At 36.9% G+C, this 25,162-nt stretch overlaps 1 protein-coding gene across 5 annotated transcripts in view; it reads left to right on the forward strand.

Moving 5' to 3' along the window:
* Positions 1-24,591, forward strand: part of aplp2 (amyloid beta (A4) precursor-like protein 2) — a 102,177-nt gene extending 77,586 nt beyond the window's left edge. Inside the window, exons 7-18 of one of the 5 annotated variants that reach the window (XM_056234299.1) lie at positions 754-921; positions 3,707-3,837; positions 3,983-4,057; positions 4,141-4,299; positions 4,979-5,107; positions 7,229-7,328; positions 10,156-10,329; positions 14,555-14,590; positions 17,435-17,517; positions 19,534-19,590; positions 20,956-21,132; positions 24,091-24,591. In XM_056234299.1, the coding sequence (XP_056090274.1) occupies positions 754-921; positions 3,707-3,837; positions 3,983-4,057; positions 4,141-4,299; positions 4,979-5,107; positions 7,229-7,328; positions 10,156-10,329; positions 14,555-14,590; positions 17,435-17,517; positions 19,534-19,590; positions 20,956-21,132; positions 24,091-24,192 (1,391 nt within the window). In that variant the 3' untranslated portion in view covers positions 24,193-24,591. The remainder of the gene's footprint in view (positions 1-753; positions 922-3,706; positions 3,838-3,982; positions 4,058-4,140; positions 4,300-4,978; positions 5,108-7,228; positions 7,329-10,155; positions 10,330-14,554; positions 14,591-17,434; positions 17,518-19,533; positions 19,591-20,955; positions 21,133-24,090) is intronic. The other 4 variants (XM_056234303.1, XM_056234301.1, XM_056234300.1 and 1 more) reach the window with 4 other exon arrangements.
* Positions 24,592-25,162: the final 571 nt, after the last annotated feature.

Below are 25,162 nucleotides of genomic sequence, written 5' to 3' on the forward strand. Positions count from 1 at the left end.
CACCAATCAGAGAAGTCGCTGTTACCATGGAAACGTAGGGCTCAGCAGTGCCCACTGGTCATGAAACATGTAATCAATTGAATTTCCCTACGCTCTCAAACTTGTTATACATTTGTATGCAACTGAATATTTTACAGTGAAGTTCACTGATTTTCTGTTCACGCAAGTTTATATATATATATTTAAAAATATAACTATAACGTTTTTATAATCATTCTAGTTATTTAAGGAAAGCAAAGTCCACATCACAGCTATTGTCAAACGTTATTGTCCTTTGGTATGGAGGCTAATGTTGTTATCGTTATATTTATCTATGGAGAAAGTAAAAAGGAAAAATGCGTCTGGACCCAAGGCCGCTGAAAAAGTGTGTGGCCACTATTGTGGGTGAACGTGATTTAACCAAGTCCAACATGTTACTGGATCAACGTTCCAATCAACCAATCAGATTTGAGGGACAAGTTTACAGTTGATGGACCATGGTTAGGTGCTTCTACATCAGTGTTATTCACCCATCATACCCCTCTGATTTTAGGCAGAAGTTATCGGTACGGTTAGGTTTATGGTTAGGGATAGGGTTAGGACTAAATTTTCAGACAGGAATGTTGCTCCAGGATCAACAAAATATCTATCTAGGAACATGTCTGTCTTGGCAAAATCACGGTGTTCCCCTGTTGCGCTCTATAGTACAAGGGCATTACTGATTGCTGCCCCTGGTGGCTGGAGGCTCTAACTGCGCCTCCCCTCCTGTGTTAGCTGTGTGTTCTCTGGAGGCGGAGACCGGCCCCTGCCGTGCCTCTAAGCCTCGCTGGCACTTCGACATACAGCAGAGGAAGTGTGTGCGCTTCATCTACGGAGGCTGTGCCGGCAACCGCAACAATTTCGACTCGGAGGAGTACTGCATGGCCGTGTGCAAGCGTTTGCGTAAGTCACACTCGTCATCAAGGACTCCGCCCCCTTCTGCTCCACCCTGCTCCTTCTCCTTGCTTTCTCTCACAATACTAACACTATGTTAGTGTACCTAAACAGCCTGCTTTAAAATGAATTTGCAGCCTTTGAAAACGAATGTTGAGACTTAAAATTCTGATTGGATGAGCCGCAGTCAGTCATTATAAATGCTCACTGTACATTTTACACCAATGTAATTTTCTGTGTTGCTTTACAACCGTGAACAATTTGCAGGCTAATTAACGACTAATTTTATTATTTATTTGCCAGACAATTTGTTTTTCACATTTAAAAAATGATTGACGATTGTTATTATTAATGGATGTATTATTGTATGTAATATTAAGGTATAATTATTATTACTGTTCTTACTATTATTATTATTTAGTTACTTTGTATTTAATGAAAAATAATAACATTTTAAAAACAACAACTATAATAGTAGTAGTAATAACAACAACAGTAATGTATTTAATTATTGAGTATTATTTATTTTTATTAATTTACATGATGTACTTATTATTATTTAATAATAATAATCATTATTATTAATTTTCAGGATTAATATTTTTGTTTCATTTTGTTAAAGCAAAACATCACCAGAGGCCATGTGTTAATGAGTTAATCTGATCTAATTGAGTCTAATATGTTCTTTTCCTGTTATTCCTGCTTGTGCGGTGCTGTGTCCCATCCCTTTTTACGCCGCCTTTGCTTTCATTTTGTCTTTTTTTTAATTACTAATCTGCCAATGTATTTTATTTGTGTTTTAGAAACCATCATCCATGTGTTCTTGTGGCAACATGAACTGATGGATTTAATGATTTATTTATTTATCACGTTAACCTTCATGATTCAAGGTTTCTCCTGTCCTCTTATTAGTATAGATGCTGTAGACTGTTAGTTCTAATCAATATGCATGTCTGATGTTGCCTTTTGTGCACAGCCTTATGGGAAGTCAAGTTGGCCTTGTCATCTGTATACTAAGGAAAACTGATTTTATCTTGATCATAGCGTGCTGAGTTGTGCAGTAACTCTTAAGATAAATGCTAAGGGGGGGCAGTTCTGTCAGAAGAGCGCTTTTCAGAGGACAGGATGAAAGGAATGTGAAATGAAGGACTGTCTGGTTCTCTCAGAATCAGGGGAATTACAAAGCCATCTCCAGAGTCATAGCTCTCTGTGGGAAGCTTATTCTCCCCTGATTTGATCTTAGTGGTCTCCTTTTTGTCGGCTGCTCCTCCTTTGCTTCCATTGGACCTGTCTGTTGATCTGTCGATCTGTCTGTAAATGTGTTTTAAAAAATTGGTCTCTATAGCTCTTTTAGCTCCCTAAAGACCCCGATATACTCATGGCGAAGTTCTTTTTCGTTCTTCGCTTTTAGAATCAGAAAGAGCTTTATTGCCAGGTATGTTTGCACATATGAGGAATTTGTTTTGGTGACAGAAGCTTCCACTGTACAAACAGAAGGACAGTGACAGGACACAGATAATTAAAATAAAATAAATAGGAAATAATATTTCAAAAATGGGTGTAAAAAGTTGAAACTCGTCGAAATACGTGAGAAGTGGTGTACTGTTAGCGAACATCCCATATAGATGAATATGTAAATATGTGCTGCACACTTTCCTTTCAATAAAAATAAACACAAGTAGTGATGAGAAAACGGTAAAGAAAGCATCTTTCATAGTGATGTGGATGTTTCCTGATCACCCTGTCATGTTTTATTCTGAGATGACAACCGGCTGGATGTACATTATCCCGCTTATTACACGGCTACTTACCACGTAAGTAAATAAGTAGACACGAAATATTGATCTGAGTCAAAATAATATTTTATTAGGTCTTTAAACGCAAAGCCTCCGTGGAGAGAGCAGTTGCTAGCGCAGCAAGTTCAAACTAGATGGATATTAAAGGGATACGGTATACAGTCATACCACTTATTACACAGCATTTCGCCACATAATTATGGGGATATTAACACATAATTATGGGGATAAGAAATATTGATTTGAGATGAAACTGTTGGATAACAAACGGGTACGATTTTAAAACGGTGTACAAAACAATAGTCACAAAATTGCAGCAGCTGCGTTTGGATGAAACGAGAGAGAGCGATACCAGATGACATAATTAAATAAATGTACACTAAATATTGATTTGACTGAGTTTTTTATATTTTATTAGCTCACCAAACGCAAAACTCCCACGAAGAAAAAACGCTAACGTAACCCGGATGAGCATGTCTCCTGTCTTTAGCGGTTGTTATAGAGGAATAACACACCGCTGGATGGCGCGATTGACCAATCAGAATCAAGTATTCCACAGAGCCGTGTAATAACATGAACAACCTCGTAGCTCACAAGTAGGTCTGTCTTTAAAGATTTATGTTATTGTTCAAAATCAGTTCCCTATGGATAAAAAGGATGGGAATGTTGTACTATTAAGTATGATGTTGCTGAGCTAACAGCTTCATACGGCAATAAACTCACAATACATGCCTCACAAAAATTTTAAACTTTTCAGCGCTGAATAAGTACATTTTAATAGACAATTCCCCATAACTCTGAAACTTTTCACTGAGCTTGTCGCAATGCATTATAGGATTGCAATTTTCACAAAGTAATCATGCATTCCTGCCTTACGTTTTGTAGGTATGAGCAACAACCTACGTTTCTGCAGTGTACCTGTGATGCCTAAAAATGCATGTGTTTTGAAAAGGGCTTATATTCGCACTATTTACAAACTCTCTCTTTCTTCTCCTCAGTGCCGCCCACTCCTCAACCCACAGATGATGTGGATGTGTACTTCGAGACCCCAGCAGATGATAAAGAGCACAGCCGTTTCCAGAAGGCCAAGGAGCAACTCGAGATCAGACACCGCAACCGCATGGAGAGGGTGAGTGAGAGGTCATATTTACATTTAGATAAGAGAGTTGCCATGTGACATACTGTTATAGAGTTGTTTCTGTTTGGCCCTTGAGGTCCAGCCCTTGTTTGTGTCACAAGAGCCCCAAGTTCTTTGTATGTGTTGCTCCCATCAGGTGAGGAAGGAGTGGGAGGAGGCCGAGAGCCAGGCCAGGAACCTGCCCAAAGCTGAGAGACAGACACTGATCCAGGTAAACCTCAGCTTCCATGCCAGAGGACATCTCGTACAAGATGTGACTGTTTATTTATGTTTTTTTTATTATTCTCTCTGCAGCACTTCCAGGCTATGGTGGAGTCCCTGGAGGAGGAGGCAGCCAGTGAGAAACAGCAGCTGGTGGAGACTCACCTTGCCCGGGTAGAGGCAATGCTGAACGATCGGCGCCGTCTTGCACTGGAGAACTACCTAGCCGCCCTGCAGGCTGATCCACCCAGGGTGAGACCACAAACCGTGACCTTTTGCTCCTTTTACAAATGATATTAAAGGTGAAAAGGACATTTCTTTCATTAATTACTCACCTTTATGTCATTCCAAACCCGTAAGACTTCCGTTCATCTTCGGAAAACAAATGAAGGCCTTTTTGATGAAATCTGAGAGCTTTGGTGAAATTATGCAATGAGCACTTTGTCTTTGCAAGTTCTGTGAGTAAGTTAAAGAACTTTGAGAGATAAATGCTTCCTTGAAGGATTGTTCTCATCTCATAATGACCAGATTACACTTCTCATACTTAAGTCTCCAATGGGCGATGGTTGTCTTTCCCCCGGGCGGCGTGATTTAATGGTGGCAGATTACCTGTCCTCTATTATCCCGCTGAAAGCTCATAACAGCGAGGGCGGCTTCAGTTACTTAAGATATTAATTTGAATTGGGCACCTATGTAATGTTTAATCCCCTGAAATGATTTGCACGAAGAGAGCCAGAGTCGGACTCACACAAGCAGGCGTGGTTTCAGCATCTCTTCTAATCCCCTTGTTATTTCTCCGTCTTGCGGCTCTTTGATCCTAGTGCTGATTCACGGATCAGCCAACTCATAAAGAGACGTCCACCTGACTCACCCTGCCTTTTATTTTCTCTCCTTTGTGATCAATTTATCTCCTCACTCTCTGTCTCCGCAGCCCCACCGTATCCTGCAGGCTCTGAAGAGGTACATGCGTGCAGAGAATAAAGATCGTCAGCACACCATCCGCCATTACCAGCACGTCCTGGCCGTGGACCCTGAGAAGGCCGCCCAGATGAAGTCCCAAGTCAGTGCCGCCCCAGCTGCCTCCCTTTATTGCTAAATCCAATACTTCATTTGATCTTTTCTCACCTTTGTCCAATTTAAACTATAGTAGATGGCAGAGTAGAAGTGTTTGAAAATGTTCATGATTTGTTCTTTCTAATTGGTGCTGCTAGTGGCACAGAAATAACTCGCTTCCCCTTTAAGCTTGGTAACTGAACGTGTTTTTTGTACGGTGTACAGGTTGAGAGGATTGTCCGTTAGCATGACTGGATTCTCTTGTTCGAACATTATATGAGAGATTAGCACTGCACTGCTCTTGTGTAACATCACACTTAGCGATTTGATTGGATGTAACTTCAGAGTCTGAGCCAATGGCGTGGTTCTATAAATTGCATTCCAGACTGGCCTCAGTCAGCACAGATGTTTGTCATGGGAGACGGGACGTGGCACAGATCCAGAGGTGTGCACAGATCTGAGAATAATGGGAAATGAAACCCACATTCACAACAGTTTACATCTTGTGTTTTTGTATACTGACTGAGAGCAGTTCCTGTTTATTTCAGATTTAATTAGGCAAACCTCTAGGTCTGAGGTGGATTCACAAAGCATTCTTAAGAAAATTCTTCTTAATTGCTATTTTCGTCTTGTTTTCTAATTTAAGAATATTTCGTTTTTATAATATAACCTCTTACCTCCGGTTTCACAGATGAGGCTTACGCCTAGTTCCAGACTAAAATGCATGTTTGAGCTGTTTTAACTGAAATCTAATCTTAAAATGTCAATGTCACGTTTATAAAAAGGCTACTTAGATGCCCTAATTGAACTAAGGCCTAATCCTGGCTTAGTCTAAGCCCTGTCTGTTAAACCAGGTCATAATGTTAGAATAACCTGCTTATGTCTTTATTAAGTCTTAATTTATGTTTTATGAATTTATTGGGTTGTTTAAAATATTAAGCATTACAAACTAACACTAGCTACATATGATATATATTACTAATACTAGGAAAAATAACTATTTATAATAAATGGCATGCTAAAAAACGTGATTCTGAGTGCTGATCTCCCATCAAGTCAGTTTTCTTCTTTGAAAAAAAATGCACTTAAGAACATTTGTACGAACTTATTTATTTTCCTTAAGAAGATTTATGAATCTTCTTGATAATGAATTTAGGCTCTGAATCTGCTCAACTTGAAAGGATTTTTTCATTGAATGGAAGTTAATGAGATAATTCACCCAAATGAAAATTACCAAATGATCATTTACTCACCCTCATAATGTATAATGACTTTAAAAATATCAATCTGAACTTTTACAATCCTTTTTTTGGAACAGGTTCCTTTTTTGCAACCTGTGCTTTCATTGTATGAAACAGTATAAATGTTTATATCCACTTTTGTGCTCCACAGACACACAGGTTTGGAATGACATGAGGATAAGTAAATATAATAAGAAAATTAAATATATAAAATAAAATTTACATTTTTGGGTGAAGTATCCCTTGTAGGTTTTATAAACGCACTTAGCGTTCGAGCAAAAAACAGTGATTAAAAAAAAGTGACTATAAATAGGCTGTGATTTATAGAACGGTGTGTTTGAGAAATGGCAGTATAGTCTATTTTGGCAACTCCTCTCAAATGAGTTGAAGTCCAGGTTTGACTGGCAGACCAACATAAACCTTCTTACTTCCTAAACCAACAGTGCGACAGCTAAATACAGTATGCAGGAACTTTCTGAGGTCCAGACGGGCGCCTAGAGGGTCTACGAGGATATTTTAGAGCAATATACGTGTGTGTGTATGTGTGTGTATATATATATATATATATATATATATATATATATATATAAGCCCTTCATTGCCATCTGTTGCTGGTTTTTGAGCATTGCAAACAAATTTAGTGACAACAAAAGAACAGGCGTGGTTGCTCATACACAGACATTTTACTGCACACAGTTTCTTCTCCTCACCATTTCCGCATTAAGATCGCCACAAAGCTTTTGTTTTTCTGATTTACTTCCATCCAACGCTACATGCCCTTTAACACAACCACAGACCTGTTCCATCTTGTGGAATGGAGTCTTTTTCTAAATATCATCTTGTGTAAATCGACCGCTGTTTTAGAAGTGTGTGTCTGTGTTTCCTAGGTGATGACCCACCTGCGGGTGATTGAGGAGAGGATGAACCAGAGCCTGTCTCTGCTCTACAAGGTGCCATACGTCGCAGAGGAGATCCAGGATGAGATTGGTAAGTGTGGACATCTGGATCCGGGTGGTGGCTTTGAAAACGGTGGAAATGGACTTCTTACAAACACACAAAAGAAAAGGAATGAATATGTATTTGAAATGCATTCATTTTATGCTAAGTATACTACAAATACATCTACATATTTATGTACAGTACGGTATATATATATATATATACGGTATAAATACTTAATATAAATACCCTGCAATTGTACTTTTGGTATACTAAATTGGTGTACTTAAAGTCTGTTAAATTGAAACAACAAATTTTGTACTTAATGCACTTTAGTTATCCAGAAATTGTGCTGAGGTCCAACTAAAGATATACTTGTATATTTGATTGTGCTAAAGTGGAACTATTGCAAGTATACTTTAGGTACACTTTAAATATCTTGCATTTAAAGATATTATACAGAGATCATACTATTCTTACTAATAGTGATATTAAAACACATTTTAGGCTTAATATTAAGTGTGTAATTTGTGCATTGTTCAATAAAGAAGTACTCCAAATAAAGTTTAATTATAGTATTTATATCTATATCTATCTATCTATATATATATATATCAAGGGATATGTCAGTAAATATGTTAACTGATATGATTTGTAGTATACTTAGTATGAAATCAATTCATTTTAAATACATTTTGGTATAGGTTTTTTCACTAGGTGTGTGATGGTTATTGTTGGAGAGAAGAAAAAGGGATGCTCTTCATGATTGAAATGTGTTAAAAATGTGAATTTTCAGGGTATTTGTAGGTGGAGTTAATTAAAGAGCCGTTTTTTTATGTTACAATGTTTAAATCATTCGCTTCTTTAACACTTGATAATTTAACTACAACTTAATTCCACTTCCTTTTGTCACATTATTTTATTTGCATCATGAACTTAAGAGAAAGAGTGAGTACTAGTGGCAGGTAATTTCTTCTGTTCCTAGGTAACTGTTCTTCGGAAGAAGGTGTCAGCTTTAATGTTTTACTCTTTTTATTTTTTTTGTCCATTTGGTTTTACTACTGACAGTGAACACTGAGTATACACTGCTTCTGTCTGCCACAGATCTACTGGAAGGAATCAAGATTGTGAAATGTTTGCTTGCAATACTCCAGTGCAACTCTGAGATGAATCACAACATTGCAAACTTTGATTTTAAACAAAAGAAGCATGTGTAAATTGGAAAAAAGACAAAGTAAATTGTCTATTTAAATTCTTTTATGAGGTAATCAGAAACTACAGTACAATATAAAACTATTTGTGTATAAGATCTGAAGATTATTGCAAAATACTTGAGTTTAAGGATACTCTATTACATCAAGGCCCAAATATACTCACAACAAAGTCCTTTTTTTATTCTTCGCTTGGGGTAAAAAGTTCGAAATTGCCTTTTCAGGGATATACTGTTAGCAAACATCCCCAACCCGCTCCTGCTGCTGGGCGCGGCGTTTAGATTATTATATAATTAATTGCTTTATGGGAATGTCTGGTTGCTGCTGAACCCTCAGTTTTCTTTTCCATAGTGACAACGGCTTCTCTGATTGGTAGATCTCTTTGGTAGATTATGGGTAGTGTAGTCCTTCACTGGTATTTTAACTGTTAAAGTCAGCATGAAATTAAACAGTCTCTATTATAAATGCATGTCATTTGTGCATACGTTTCATTAAATTTTTTTATTAAAAATAGTTTATTAAAGATTAAACTCACAATCTCAACTTGTGGCTTCAACAGAAGCATATATCATTTAACTATCTTGGAGCTCATGGTAGGTCTTTCTTGACAATGACATTATCACTTAAAAGGTTTGTACATTCTTGCTAAAAATCAGTGTCCTTATGGAGAAAATAGAGATTTGTTCTGTACTGTTTCTGTGGCGACAAGCAGCAATGAGTGCATGTTACTGAAACGGACAGATTTTACATAATCAATAACCATCCATTCCTGCAAGATAGACTGAATAACATTTGAATGTACTGGAGTTCATGTGAACCCAAACCCAGACCTCCCTTTTTCAAAACCTCTCGCTTGATGTGGTTCTCTAGTGTGGACATGAGCTCAGAAAACGGCTTTCACAACAACCAAGAAACGGAACACTCTAAAGCGCCAATGATTTAACATGGATAAAGGTGTACAAAGATTTGGGGTCTATTTTATGTTCTTTTGTCCTGATGTGAGCTTTTAGTCCCCTAAAAAAACTGCAGAATCTCTCTGTATCTCAGATGCCAAGATAATTACACCTGTATGAAAAGCTTGGCTTCAGTAATTATCTCTCATACACGCGCACACACACACACACACACACACACACACACACACTCACGTGTAATTTGGCAACTCTTTTTATTGCTCAGCTTGAGCACATCTCACCGCAATCAAAGTAAATTAGAGTGTTCTGAAGCGTTTGTTGTGCCGTGTTGTTTGTTTCAGTTGGAAGCTTTTCCCAGAGACTCAGCACTTAACATATTTTTTTCTTTTTCATTCATTTTACGAGAGGAGCAGTGGCATTGTGTAGAAGAGATGAGACTAGTATGTGGGGTTTGACAGAACTGGGTCAAGACTCCTCGAGATTGCCACTAGTGTGTGAAGATGTGTAGTTTTTAAGCCAGACTCTGGAGAATGTTTTTGCAAGTTTAGAGAAGTACTAGAAAGGGTCATTTTTTTAAAATATCTTTACCGATGCCTGGAAATGGCGCAGTACGAAACCTTGTAATGGATAATTGATCGCGTTTATGACTGCTTCATGCCTGCTTCATGGTTTTGAGATTCGTTCCTCCATCTCTTCCCTCCTGTGATTTGCTGGTTTTAACCATGTTCCTCTCTGTATCTACCAATTAAGATGAACTTCTACAGGATCAGAAGGCCGATATGGACCAGTTCCTGTCCTCCATCTCTGAGTCTCAGCCTGATGTCACTGTATCCTCTGAGGAGAGCGTGGAGGTTCCTGCCTTTGAAGGAAAGCCCTTCCGCCCCTTCCAGGTCAACTCTCTGGGCTCACCCGCTGAACCCGAGGGTGAGTTTCTTGTCTAAATTTACACTGACAAATCTTTGAGGCTCACAATGGTCTCTCAATGGACTACTTGCACAACTACTTCCACTTTCTACTTATTACAACTCGGGAGTTTCCAGTAACACCATTCAGCCCCCTACATGCATGAGAATGCAGATTAATACTGCGTTTTATGGCTGGCAATTTATTAAAACAATGAATCATGTTCATAGTTTTCTTTCCAACTGTGCATTCTGAATAGAAAATTTCCCCACTAACCTGCAGCAGTCTAGTGCTCGACTGCTCGTCTTCTCATTAACAGTGTTTTTCTCTTCCTGGTCATATTTCTGTTGAGTTTGCATTTACATTTTTAAATTAATTTGACAATAAAAAGGATTGTTTGTGTAATTTGGTGCTCTTATTCCAGTCTTGTAAAATAGTCAAGTGAATAAATTTGCGGTAAATTTAACGTGTTAAATATTTAATTAATCTTAAACAGTAGGGCTGCAACAAACGATTATTTTGATAATCGATTAATCTAACGATTATTAGAACGATTAATCGACTAATCGTCGATTATTTCGCAGACTAATCAGTAAGTTTGGAACGATTATTCAGCTTTTCCAATTAGTTAAAACATTGAGTTATACATATTCTAACTATAATATAAAAAAAGAAAATCACTTCAGCTTTTGAAATAGTTGTTTTAATGAACTTTGAGCCAACTAAACAGGTCATTCTCTTTAAGTTTTCAGATTTCGGTCCAACTCAAATCACACACAAATGCTCTCTAAGCATTGTTTAATAGGCCCACTGCTTTTCTTAGAACTGAAACAGAAAAAGGGACATTTACTTCAGGACACAAAGAATGGTAAAATATTAATCTGCAAACAATTATTATAATTATAAAATTACAATCTTTTTTTACATGACAATTGAGCTGACAGAGACGTTCTCATTCCCTTTTAATTTATAGTATGATAAAGTGACTGCCGTGATATTCTTCCTATATCATAGGAAGGATATAACATCTCGTTTTGTAAGTCTTCATGATTATTGAACAAAATACAGGCAAGTGATAAGACTATAATAATACCTAATAAACTAATAGTGTTACAATAATAAAAACAGCCCTGACTCCTAAGCTCGATCAAGCTTTATTCTATACAAAATAAGTCATCACATTACTGTAATTATATTACTATTGATAATATTATTACTATTATTAGTAGTATTGCATTCTCTAATAAAGAGAGATTTGCCGCTGGTGGTTAGTTAGCTCCAGCTGGAGAACACTCACTTCTCACCGGCTCCTCTTTTGCCGGGATGTTTCCTCTTGCACCCCAACATTGCACACGACAGCATTCTTGATTTGAAGTTTTGTGAAACTTTCCCAAACCTAAACCTTGCTAGTTCAGATTCGTTTGCACTGTCATAATTCGCGCTGTTTTCTCTTCTACCGCAATAGCATTTGTAAGGGCTGCACTACACTCTAGCGCTACAGCGCCGTAGCGTTCAAATCGCGGGATTGCAGGCCCTTCCATTAGGTCACGTGAGATCAAACGACTACTCGACAACAAAGATATTTGTCGACAAATTTTTATTGTCGACGTTGTCGACAACGTCGACTAATCGTTGCAGCCCTATTAAACAGTAAAGTGTTAACAATGCTACTACTTTGAATATTAAGAAGTTCTGCATAAACATGTCAATTACATACAGTGAAATGGTTGACTATGAAAAATTACACACAAGTGATTAAAATATTTAATACAAATAAATAAGGGTTCATATTCATCAGGTCTCAAACACTTTCAGCATCGCGGTTTCTCAGAATGGCTTGGGTTGGATTAAAACTTCATGTTCCGTTGAGTTTAGAAAACTCTTTACACAGTAATCATTATAATATCTCTTCTCCTGTCTCTGAAAATGTCCAGATTTTTAAGTATTCTTGTGGACACTCGTTTAAGTGGCGTTTAGTCAACTCGATGACTACAGCGCATTGAAAATATACATAACTGGAAATAAATGAGTTGTACTATTTCAAAACGCAAGTGCGTCATGAAGCTCAGTGCAAGTAGTCCATGTGGCACTGTTGCCGAGGGAGGTTTTGCATCAGTGTCATGCCGCTACTACCCACTTCCCTGTAGGACAAAAACGGCTAAACCCAGTCGGTATGCTGGTTTTAAATTGAACCTTGTTTATGCCATGGAACAAAAAAATAAATAAACAAGGTAATTGCGACTTTTTACTTCATACCACTTTTTTTTATCTCACAATTTAAGATGAACTCACAATTGCGAGTTTGTGTCTTACAATTAATTGAAAAAAGTAAGAATTGCGAGAAATAAACTCTCAATCAGACTTTTTCCCCCTCACAATTCTGACTTTATATCTCACAGAATTGAAAGGTTGCAATTATATATTTTTTTATTCTATGGCAGAAACTAGTTTTCATAGGTATTAGCCGGTTAAGCTGGTCTCCCAGCCTGTCCAAGTTGGTCTTTAACTGGAATTCAGCTTCAGCTTGAACATCTGAAAAAAGTGCCGAACCAAACTGGGAGACCAGCAAGCCAGTTTAGGTTGTTTTCAGCAGGGTTGAACCCCATAGCATTCAGTTATAGCACTTAAAATGAATATGAAACTCATATTGAATATCATATTTCTACTCTATTAAATATCATATTTGTGATACTATACTGTTATAACCATATCTAACGCTGAGAGCATTCGATTAAAATTTGATTTCCTGTAGTAACCCGAGGATATGCTAGCTTAGTTGGCTAAATGGTTGGCTAAATATAGATATAAATATAGGCTATTAGCTAAGTGAAACAAATAAATGCAAATGTTTCATTTGACCATTATTTTTGTTTCATTTATATCATGTGATAGGAGATAAATTCTGTAAACCAAATTCATTGGATGTATTTGCATTTAAAGGGTTTGTTCATCCAAAAATTAATTAATTTCTGTTATTAATTACTCTCTCATGTTTTTCCAAACCTGTAAGATCTTCGCTCATCTTCAGAACACAAATTAAAATATTTAGACTGCAATGCAATTGCCATTTTCATGACCCAGAAAGGTAGTAAAGATTGTTGAAATAGTCCATGTGACTACAATGTTTCAACCTTAATGTTATGAAGCGACGAGAATACTTTTTGTTCACATTGGACTACATTGACCATTTCATTGTAGAATCTAAAGTGAAGTAAAAGTCGCATGAATTCTGATATGACTGTTCAGACTGCGGTCGCATTGCAAAACATCAGACCTGTATCTAATTTTGGACCACATATGGAAGTGGCCCAATCTGAATCGGAAAGATCAGATTCCACGTGGTTTGTGCTATTCATACTGTTATCGCATATGAGAAAAAAAAAAAAAATCTGTTAGGGTCATGCATCACCCCAAAATAAAAAAGTAATAATTTTCAATTCAAAGCATTTCAATGGTTCTAAAAAATATATTTTTCTTCATTCACAATAACATTTATTTTTATTTTGGGGTGAAATGTGACCTGGAAATTTTCCAGGAAAAGCTCAGCCAACAGTACCTTGTTCACACATTACTGATACGGCTTTTTCTCTGGCTGGCTCTTGTTTAAAGTGTCTGTTTTGAGTCAGTACTAAAGCTTAGCTTGTAGCTTCTCTCTCAAAGCCAGTCTGGGGAAGCTCTCTGGCAGCATGAGGCCTATTCGTGTTAATGTTTTCTAAATGCTGAATGAAACCCCGAAGTCCAAATATTGCACTCGGGCTGTAGGTTTCTGCTTATCTAAGCTTGCCTGAATCCCCACTGGCATCGCCTTAAACACAACGACATTTGAAGTTCAGCTAAAATCATAAAGCCTGAGGCTCTGGCGTCACTGCAGCCAAGTGCTTTGAAAATCTCTCTCTTTCAGCGCCCAGTCCTGCTCTTTCACTGCCCTGCCAAGCCTTTAAGGAAAGGGCAAAATGGGTGAAATTAAGGTGAAATATACAAAAAGAGCAATATAATAAGCACATTAGAGCCCAGAAGGGCTTTCATTATGACAGGCCTGTCCAGAAACACACCCTGTTTCTTTCTTTCACCTGTTCTTTGATTTGTTTTTCTTTTTCATTCTGTCCCTGCGGGATTTTCCTCTCCGTCCGCAGACACAGCTTGATAACCCTGACTTACCGCTCTTTTACTCACCTGTTTTTTTTTCTTTCTCTTTTTCTCTTTCAATCTTTTCTTGTTTTGTCTTTTGCTTGTATGCAATGCCTAGGCGATCTCTCTGAACCGCCTCGTGCCTTCAAGAAAGGTGGGTTTCTGCTGCTTTTCTCTGTTTCTCTTTTTCCCCCTCTTCAGCCTCCTAAATGTTGTGTTTGCTCTTTTTTTATTATTATTATTTATTTATTTTTGCATATTTTTTGCTGGGTATTGAGTCATATGTTTTGAGTCATATCATATTTATTGAGTCATATCATATCTGATATTGGATCAGTTTGGAATATTTCAGTAATGTCATGCCTGTTTTGACACATTTTTCGTGACTGCTGTAGTACATTACGTGCATTGTGACTCCATGTTATGATTAAGGAGCATATTAAAAACTATTATTACTTTTTAAAACTCCATGCTAAATTTAAAAAGAAGTAAAAAATACTTCTGTGACCATGTCCTGGATTAATATTATTTTTTTGAAGTAAATATATTTATTATATACTTTTTTATTATTATTTTATAAAAATATTATTATCGTTTTTTTTGTATAACAACACTATTATTGTTATTATTATTATTATTATTATTATTTATAAACATAATAAAAATGATATTATTGTTGTTATTATTATTATTAATTAAGGTCATTTTGGGGTTTTACAAATCTATATCGTATTGTTCAAATGAAAATGAATCCGAATTTTTACCCAGCCCTACTTTCATACATCTTGAATCATCCTCCCATCTATACTCATATATATATATATTTTTTACTGTATTTCCACCCCATGGTTTTGCTCTGTCTGTCCCTTCAGCCCTGTTAGCCATCTTGTTCTTAATTTCCTCTCTCAGTCACTCCCTCAGATGGAGAGACCAAACATCCCATCTCTCAATGTCTGGCCGGAAGAGCTTTGCCTAATGAAAAGTCCAAGCAGCTTGTTAAGCTAATTAGCTATTTGGATCTGAGAACGAGTCCAGTGTAAATGTGCTGTGTGGTGCTAAAGCAGTTATGGCTGCCTCACTACCTGCCTGTGTCAGGAATACAAATAACCTGATTCAGACCCAGCTCTCTGTGGACAGATCCTTAGGACTCATTTGCTACTTACTGGGCATCCTCTCGTCACTCTCCTGTTATCTTGCGCTTTTAATGACAGGAGCTCGTTAATTTAGTAATTCCGTTGCAGGGCCACTTATTCAACTGACCCACAGCTAGCTTTTGCTCCCAGATTGTACAATTGGAACATAAACCTGTTTACCATTTAACCTTGTGGTCCCACCTCATATGAATGCACATTTAAGCTACTCTTAGATTATTAGTGATGCTTACAAAGCTTGCATTGCACTATTACTTTTGCTTATACTTGGGTTTAGGAATTGAAACAACACCCTAACCATGAATATTAAGCTTTAGAGCATAAATTGTATCATATCGCTTGTACTAAAGACATTATTAATGATACTTAAAATCATGCAGCTCTTTGAAGAGTGGTGTGCTCTTACTTTTGAAATGGTGATCGGACAGTTTTCGTCTGATGGATGATTTAAATTACATAACTTATTTACATTGTAGCTAGCAGACGGACCTGAGGATGGGCTCTTTTACATGAGCTAGCTATCAATCACTAGGCCCCAGGAGCTAGCTAAAAAATCACCCAGAATGCCTTAGAAACTGGTTAGCAACACCTGACAACCACCCACAACACACTAGCATCATGGTGGTGAGTAAGCACAGGCAAGCACTACCCACATTTTCTTTCTGAAAATGTCCATCTCTGATTGGTCTTTTTGTTTTTGTTGTCTCATTTCACTTGTGAAGTCTAATTGTCTTAGTTACACACATTCACCTCCATGTGTTAAGTTTTGCCAGTGGTGTGTGTATATGTATTTTGTGGTTCAGTCGTGCATGGTAAGGCTGCAAGCGCTTCTCTCCAGACTGCCGCTGAACATAGTTAATCTTTTAGTGGTGGTGACCTGCTGCTTTGACAGTCAAACAATGAGTGTGGGCGAAAGGTATTGTTCTCCTCTCAACCAATGAGATTTCTCCGACGTGGTATTATGCAACCAGGACTCATTTTAGCCAGGTGTCTTTAGAAGCTTCCAGCATTGACTTAGAATGTTTTCCACTATTGTGTTACAACAGAGAAAATGCTATTTAATGTTTTAAATTAATATATATCTAATCATATGTCCCTTATAAAAGAGAAGTACGCTTTAGCATGCTTTTTAAAAGAGTCATTACGAAAATAATATAGTTTAAAAGAATATTGTCAACTTTTAATATTGAAAAGAAGTGTTAACTTTTTGAAAACATCAGTGTGAACTTGACCATTAGCCATGCCCGTTCCCAGCAGGTAGAAGTTTAAAAGGCCTATTTCCTGGTTCTGGTATTGAACGACCACTTTTGACCATCCTGTCGGTTGTTCCATTCAGAAATGTCACATTGTGGTAGTAAAATGGGTTATGAATGCAGGTTCATGTTGACTTTAATTGTTTAATATGTAGGGTGAATCTGTCCATTTATAGAGCTGTTACTGGAAACAAGTGCTCACGGGATGTCTCAAGGCACTAATTCTTCCAGGAAGAGACCTTTTGACCACAGTAGATCACACCTCTTACTGTGAGCTGAATGTTTACACTGAGCTTGTCTGGGCTGATCCAGGAGGACTCTGGGTTCAGTGGGAGCTTCTACATCATACGCTGTAATAAGTGCATGACTAATGAATGAGTGTGTTGGTGTGCCGCCCCCTGACTGACTGCGCTGGAAAACAAATTGGCAAGGCAGCAGGTTTCTGGCCATGAATCGGCTAAAAATTGAAGTTATGGTCTTAATGGCAGCTACTGTTGATCACAGAGATGTTTGTAAACATTTTAGTTTGATTTAATGCAGAAATGCAAGTTTCCAACTGTTCTTCCTGACTCTGGTTGGCTGTTCCCTCTGCAGGCTCTGGCATGAACAGTCTGGATGGTCTGATTGGAGCAGAGGAAAAAGTCATCAACAGCAAGAGCAAGATCAACGAAAATGTGGTGAGACCACCAGCCTGCCTCGAGCGTCACACACACACACACACGCTTTACTGCTCTGTGGTGTACACTGTGCCAACTCTCATGTCATTACATAAACTAACAAAGAAATAACAATTTAGCACTATTATAAACATTCAGTTTAAGTGCTAATGGTAAAATATAGAAATGCCTTCATGATACACCTAGATGAACAGCTAAATAATACAGACAGTTTGCTCTGCAAGTCTAATTATTTATAGTGCATAACTATGGTCTTATTTATGGTCTTATAATTTATTTGTCTTTACAGCGCTTGCAAGGCAGCACTGGATTCACATAGCTTTTGTTTTCTTTCTCCACATTGTTTTGGAATTTTCAAATGTTTTTATGCCAAGGACCCCCAAATATGATGATCGCCCCCTTTTAAAATATAAAGGCATTTATACGTTGTAAAAACAAAAGTTATATAATGAAGACTACGTTGTTAGCAGAATTAAATAAATGGATTTTATTATATTGTCATTTTACTAAAAAATTAAATAAAATTCTAGAAACTATTTTCTCTGTATCGTGTTGACAGATTATCTTTTGTTTTACCCATTATTAATGTTAGATTTAAATTTAAAGATTTTATATACATTTAAAACATATTTCTTGCCTCCTTTTTTATAATAAATATGGTTTCAAAGCAGCTTTACAAGACGGTACCACCTGCAGTGAGCAGCTAAAAGTTTTGTACTTTTAAAAACAATGGCTATCAAAGTAAACTGAGATGGTAATAATGTCAAATGCAGTGAATGTTGACATTCTCTGAAATTTTCTGCTGACCCTTTTAAAAAACTTTTTTTTTGTAACATTATATTTATCATCAAAATTTAAACATATCTAATTGACTTAATCTGTTAGCCATTCAATGGTTCTCATCATATGGTTTGCATGTTGAATTCCGATTGGACTCCTTTCTTGCATTTATTTGCAAACTGAATTGTAATTGGGGTCTATTTTAAAAATCTATAGCCTCCACTGAACCAATGCCTGACATCTAATCTTCCCTTAAACTTTAGCACTTCACTTGCTGCCTTGCAATCACTGCTCTGGTTTCTCTTTCCAGAAGTCTGGTTTATTTCATTTTTATCTCATTCATTGCATGCCACATTCACATATTTCCCAGTCACATTCCAGTCTCCTCTGTTCACAGCTCACACAAGAGCCCGTGTGGTTGTGAAGGGCTGAGCTGGAGACTTGCAATGCATGATCTCTCTGAAGAATGTGACTCATATGTTCGCCTTGTTTTGCTTGTACAATATTTCTGCACGAGTCTTTGTGAAATCACACAGAGGTGCTGTCAGAGGGTTATGAGAATCTAAGCTACATAAAAGGCATAGTCCGCCCAAAAATGAAAATTCTCTCATCATGTCTTATCACATCTTGAAGAATGTTGGTAACCAAACAGTTTCAGTTCCCAAAGACTTCCTTTGTATGAACAAAAAATAGAATGGAAACCAATGGGAACCAAAACTGCTCGGTTTCCAACATTCTTCAAAATATATTTTTTTTTATGTTTCACAGAATTATGTACATTTTGGGTGACTATCTCTTTAAATATGCTCTGATTAGCCCTTTTATTTAATGTTTTTCAGTACACGTGTAGGTGCTTTTGTGTTTGATAGCACAATACCAAGATGAAAATGCTTGTTTTTCCTTCATTAAATGCAACCGGCCATGTCTTCAAACAAGGACATAGTCACTGTATCAAAGCTCATGAATTATTTTGGATTTGCTCACAGTATTTAATACCCATCTATTGCTGTAAACAGCACCAAAACCATGACAGACATTGAGGGGACACGCCACTTTAATATACAGGATAGGTGTCGCTCATTTAGCATTTTTCAATGACCAATTTTTGAACTTTAACATTTGGTCCCCCTCAATCTTGATTCTTTCAGTAATCTAACAGACACTGCACATCTCACACACTGACTCAATCTTCAGTTCACAAGAAAGTAACTGAGACTACCCTGTCTGTGTTGACAGGTGATTGATGAGACTCTGGATGTTAAAGAAGTGATTTTGAAGGGTCTTGATCCTCTGGTAAGTACAGCGCCCTCCTGTGCCCAATACATGGTACTGTCAAACGCTGCAGTCTCATATGGGCTGTAAATGGGTTGGTGGGGGATTACAGTAGGCTGCTTCACTTCGACCTGTGAGCAAATGACAGTTTTACATCGTTTGTCACAATCCTCCACAGCACGTGTGCATGTTTTTAATGCGAGACGCATGAGCATGTCCGGGCGATACGCGTCATTCGCCATCATTAGGTTCTCGCACAAATGGAATTGAGCACTAAACATTTGTGTGTGAAAACTGCCAGTCACGGCTGTCATTGGCTGTCTGTGCACATTCGGTTTTTCACTTTGTGAAGCAGATCAATACTACCAACACATTCATTCATGCCATAAGCTCAATTTCGATCTTGAAAATGTGACATGAAATAAGTTGTTTTCTTTTTTAAATGGAAGAATTTATTCAACACACAGTTTGCATATGCTTTTTTATTGAGTATTGTATTCGATACATCAGGCTTTTATGTCTCCTATAGTATTATATAGTGAGAATATGAAGCTCATACTCAAGGAGGACTATAACCCCAAACTGAGCAAAAATGTAATTTGCAGTTGCTGATATTTATGACCAAAAAAAAAGATGAAATTTGAATAGCTTGTAATGTAAATTGAGATCTTTATAATTGTATAACGGACTATTTACATACAATTCATATAAATATCAGTTGTTACTATCTCCCAATAATGTTTTAGTAAGATGATATTTACGGTAATGTTGGCTGGGGCGCAAAAAATACAATAATGATCGAGAGATGAACAAATAAGTGTTCCTCGCAAGCCTGATGTATCATATTTGATACTCATGTTTAAACAGGTTTTTCAGTGAAGTTTTGATCATGTTGATAATTTAGAGACCTTCGAAATTTGTATATCAAATATTATACATTAGGCTTTATAGGGTTAAAGGGATAGTTCAATGAAAAATGAAACTTCTGTCATCATTCACTCACCCTCATGTCGTTTTCAAACCTGTATGACTTTCTTTGGTGGAACACACAGAGAGAATGTTGGAAAAGAGCAGCATGAACATGTTTCAAAACATCTCTGTTTGTGTTCAGCAGAAGAAAGAAAGTCCTACAGGTTTGGGATGACATGAGGGTGAGTGAATGATGAGAATTTTCATTTTGGGGGGAACTGATGCTTTAAGATGGCTGTTTTGTGATCGAAAATGCAACAAATTCAGAATGGCAGCTGTATTGTTGTTACTGTATTACTGTACACAAGTTACAGTACGAGTCCCCTGCTGCAGCATTGAAAGGTCTTTAGCCATGTTTGTCGTAGCTCTTTGTGCTTTGGGAGTGTAAATACGCTGGTGTTTGTTTTTCCCTCGCAGTTCAGTCGTGGATCGGAGAAGGAGACGTTCCGCCCCCTGGTGGATGAGTTCAGCTTCGGAAGCAGCGCTCTGATTGGCCTGCTGGTGATTGCGGTGGCCATAGCGACGGTGATTGTGATCAGTCTGGTGCTGCTGAGGAAGAGGCAGTACGGCACCATCAGTCACGGCATTGTGGAGGTGAGCTAACGGTCACACATGACGCTCCGTCCTTCACTCTTGTTGTTTTCAATGCAACCTTGAGGATAACTACAAAAAGGCTAGAGATATTCTCTCGATCCCTGTGAAAGATAATGCTCTCACTCAAAGCACTCAAGGACAAGCAGGTTCAAAGAACATTTAGTTATTTTATCTTTTATATACATACATTATATACACATTTTAATGAATATACACTCCCATTGAAAGATTTGGGATCAATATATATATATATATATATATATATATAAAAAAAATCAATATTCAGCAAGGATGCATTAAATTGAGTAAAAGTGACAGTAAAGACATTTATACTGTTACAAAAAGATTTCTGTTTCAAATAAATGCTGTTCTTTTGAACTTTCTAGTCATTAAAGTAAAAAATATCAAAGGTGCAGTGATTTCTGAGAAACGCTTTTGAAAATTTAAATCAACTTCTAAACAAACAATTTTGTGGATATTTGCTTAGATGTCTGTTCTGTGTGTGCTGAAAAAATATTGTGTTATTCATACATGTGTAAATGAATAGGGACGTGTCCACTCATGATGATGAGTGAGCAAGCGGGACTTTTGTAGAAAGAGAGATAGCTGAGATATTACCAAAGAGGAAAAGGTCGGAGGAATTTAATTGGAAGAAGAAGGGACTCGCATTAATATCGGAAGGACTGAAAATGCTTTCTCTGCTTGATATGTCAGTAACATTGTTTTTTTTTTTGTTGCTGTTTCACAGAGCCAAGATATGCTGTTGAATCACAGCTGATTCATCCATACTTGCACAAGCTGTCTGATGCGCCAGCTGTTAGCCAATGCCTGTGTTGCATAGCGTGTTCAATATTTTGGGGGCGGAGCAATGAAGGGAGGGTCAGGGGTGTGTTTCTTTGGGTGTCGATTTTAAATCTCAACAGTATTTCTTAGGGCCTGTTTACACCTGGTCACTTCATGCGTTTTCTCTGATTGGATAGCTATCCGATTGTGAAAAGACCAGGTGTAAATGCCCTCCGAAACGCTTTCAAAACGGATTTAAACCCGATCGCTCAAACCACTTCAGGAGGTGGTCTGGTCTGAGATGCATTCCACTTAAAACTGGACAAGTCTAAATGCATCTGGTTGTTGAAACCACATATGTAAATTGTACTACTCCCAAAATGTTAAAATTTTCAATATTCATCAAGCCGCAAATAAAACAAAGTCGCAGACGCTCAACACACAATCATCTTCATTAACTTAACTGTCACCTGCCCGTATACGGGCAACCTAAATTGACTTCACTATATTACTATTAAATCCTAATCTAGTCATGACAAACTATATATCGTTGGAAAGGTCTAAGACTCCTTAATAGATATTTCAGCGCTGTTTTGTTCTTACAAATTACGTATGAACAGTAATATATGAATTTATGACAAGAGTGCGCCTCAAAAAATCGACGTCATAACAGGAGTTTCTGACCTTTGTCACAAAAAGTTGACGCACATACTTTTAATAAGTGAAACTTTGGTTTTTAATGCTAAAAGTTCATAATAAAACATAATCTATTATTTGTCAATAAAAAAGGAAAAATTATATTTTAAAAAGTAAAGTAAAAAGTCCTCTAAAAAGTATAATATATATATATATATATATATAATTTTTTATTATTATTATATCGCATATTTTAGTAGTTATCATAAATTAGGTATCATTTGAAAGCTTACGAACTCAGAATTCATCCTGTGAAAACCGTTTTAAAATTGGACGTTGCATTACCATAGAAACGTTTTTTTTATTAGACCCCTCCCCTTTTGGGCATCATCTTTCATAATTTATTATCAAAAATGTTCTAATCTTGACAAAACACATATTGTCAGAAAGGTCTGAGTCTCAAGGTTCCATATTTAGTGACAGAAGTGATATTTGGATAGAAATGTATTAATTTGTTATGGCAGAATGCATACAATTAAATTCAATGGAATGCAATGGCACCCGGTGGCTATTTTTGGTATTACGCCTAAACAAAATCTCATAGGAACTTCAATGGTTGTGATATCAACTTCAAATTTGGAACACAACTTGGTTAGATATATGGCTTTGACTTTCTGTCGTTTTTAGGCTGAAACCTATATTAATTTATATATATTTTTAATAAAAGAAAAATATATATTTTATTATATTTTCATAACAATAAACTTAAACTTCAATAACTTTTAAATAATTTAATTCTATTAATTTATTCCACTTCAGCAATAATCAGCCAAGAGTCTTCTTTTAAAAGAGACCAACCGTAAGTCTTTAGTACAAAGGCTTCATGAATTACAACCGTTTAAGTTTGGGTAGTGCATTTTCACGTCAACGCTCAAAAAGGGGGGTGACAGCTAAAGGGTTAAAGGTATTGAGACTAAATGATCTTACCCGTGCTGATGCCGCTGTCTGTGATATTGAAATTAGCTGATGATAAAATGCAGCTCATATCTGTTGCTTTCGGTGACGTGAACTGCAGTTCATGCGCTATATGCAAATTTAACGAAGATCGGATTTATATCCGTTTTGTGGGCAAGTGTAAATGGAACCGTTTTAACATTGCATAGCTATCCGATCCAGTCAAAATGCATGATATGACCAGGTGTAAACAGACCCTTAGAAATCGCTTACTGCAACTTTAAGCAGCGCAACTGTTTACAACATTGATAATTAGAAAAAATGTTTCATGATCACAAAATCAGCTCATGTGACACGACACTGAAGACTGGAGTAATGATGCTAATTCAGCTTTGACATCACAGGAATAAATGACATTTTGAAATGTATTCAAACAGAAAACCGTTATTTTGAATTGTAATAATAATTTCACAATATTAGTTTTTACTGTATTTTTTCTAAAACATTTGAACAGTGGTGTATATTTCATAGTCTTTATTTTTTTATGGATGTCGTGACCTGTTCAATCTTCCTCTTGTGTTTCAGGTTGACCCTATGCTATCTCCAGAAGAACGTCACCTGAGCAAGATGCAGAACCATGGCTATGAAAACCCCACCTACAAATATCTGGAGCAGATGCAGATTTAGCCATTATAGGGGCTGTGGAGCAAGAGAGGGGTGAACATACTACTGACCAATATAAAACTGCTCTCAAATCATTTCATGCATTTGAAATGCATATTCTGGTTCATTTAAAGAAAACAACGGTTTATTAATACTACTACTAATACTGCTACTGTTGTACCATGGAGCGCAATTTTATGCTCTTGTAACTTTTGTTTTTTTTTCTTTCAAAGGCAATTTATCAGTGGTTTTAAATCAGGAGAACGTGACTCTGCGAATTTAGCTTGGAATTGATTTTCCGTAAATAAAATTGGAGAGTATTATAATGTTGTTTTAAATGTTAATTTTTATAAAGATCTAGTCTATAGTGGTACAGCAAAGCTGAAACAATCAATATAAAGACACAGCAGTTTGTCTACACCATCGCTGGCCGCCGGATATACTTCTTTTAAATAGATTGCTTGTATATGAAGGTTATTTGTAACAACTTAAATGTATAGTGAATCAGAAAATATGAGAAGAAAATCATTAAATCATTTACTTTGTAATTATTAAAAACACATAAACAGAAGAATAGTTATGATGTTACATAAACAGAAGAAAAAAAAGTAGATGGTAAATTTATTCATATTTTTTTTTTTCTCCCAGAGCTTAAATCTTGGCTGGGTTACAGGTTTAAACTTTGAGATTAAAGGACTGATATCGCGGTCCAAACATCTGATACCATCACCTGTGTAAGATACGATGAATGGTTCAAACAGAATGGCGTGACAGCCTGCCAGATATTTTGGCTGATTGTGAATGTAGAGGTGCCCGATTTCAATAACATTACCATGTCTTTTGTTTTTATCTCTTGGTTATGGTGTCATATAATTGGACCATTATACGGTGCGGCCCCTGGAGATGGTCATTGCTCATTGGTTTGAAGCACAGAGGGCCACAAGGTTCGGGGCCTCCAGTCTCCCTTATCACACTAAAATGTCTCTTTACTCGG

Source organism: Rhinichthys klamathensis, unplaced genomic scaffold (genome assembly GCF_029890125.1).
Source record: "Rhinichthys klamathensis goyatoka isolate OS25496 unplaced genomic scaffold, OSU_Roscu_1.1 h1tg000391l_1, whole genome shotgun sequence".
Classification (NCBI taxonomy): Eukaryota; Metazoa; Chordata; class Actinopteri; order Cypriniformes; family Leuciscidae; genus Rhinichthys; species Rhinichthys klamathensis.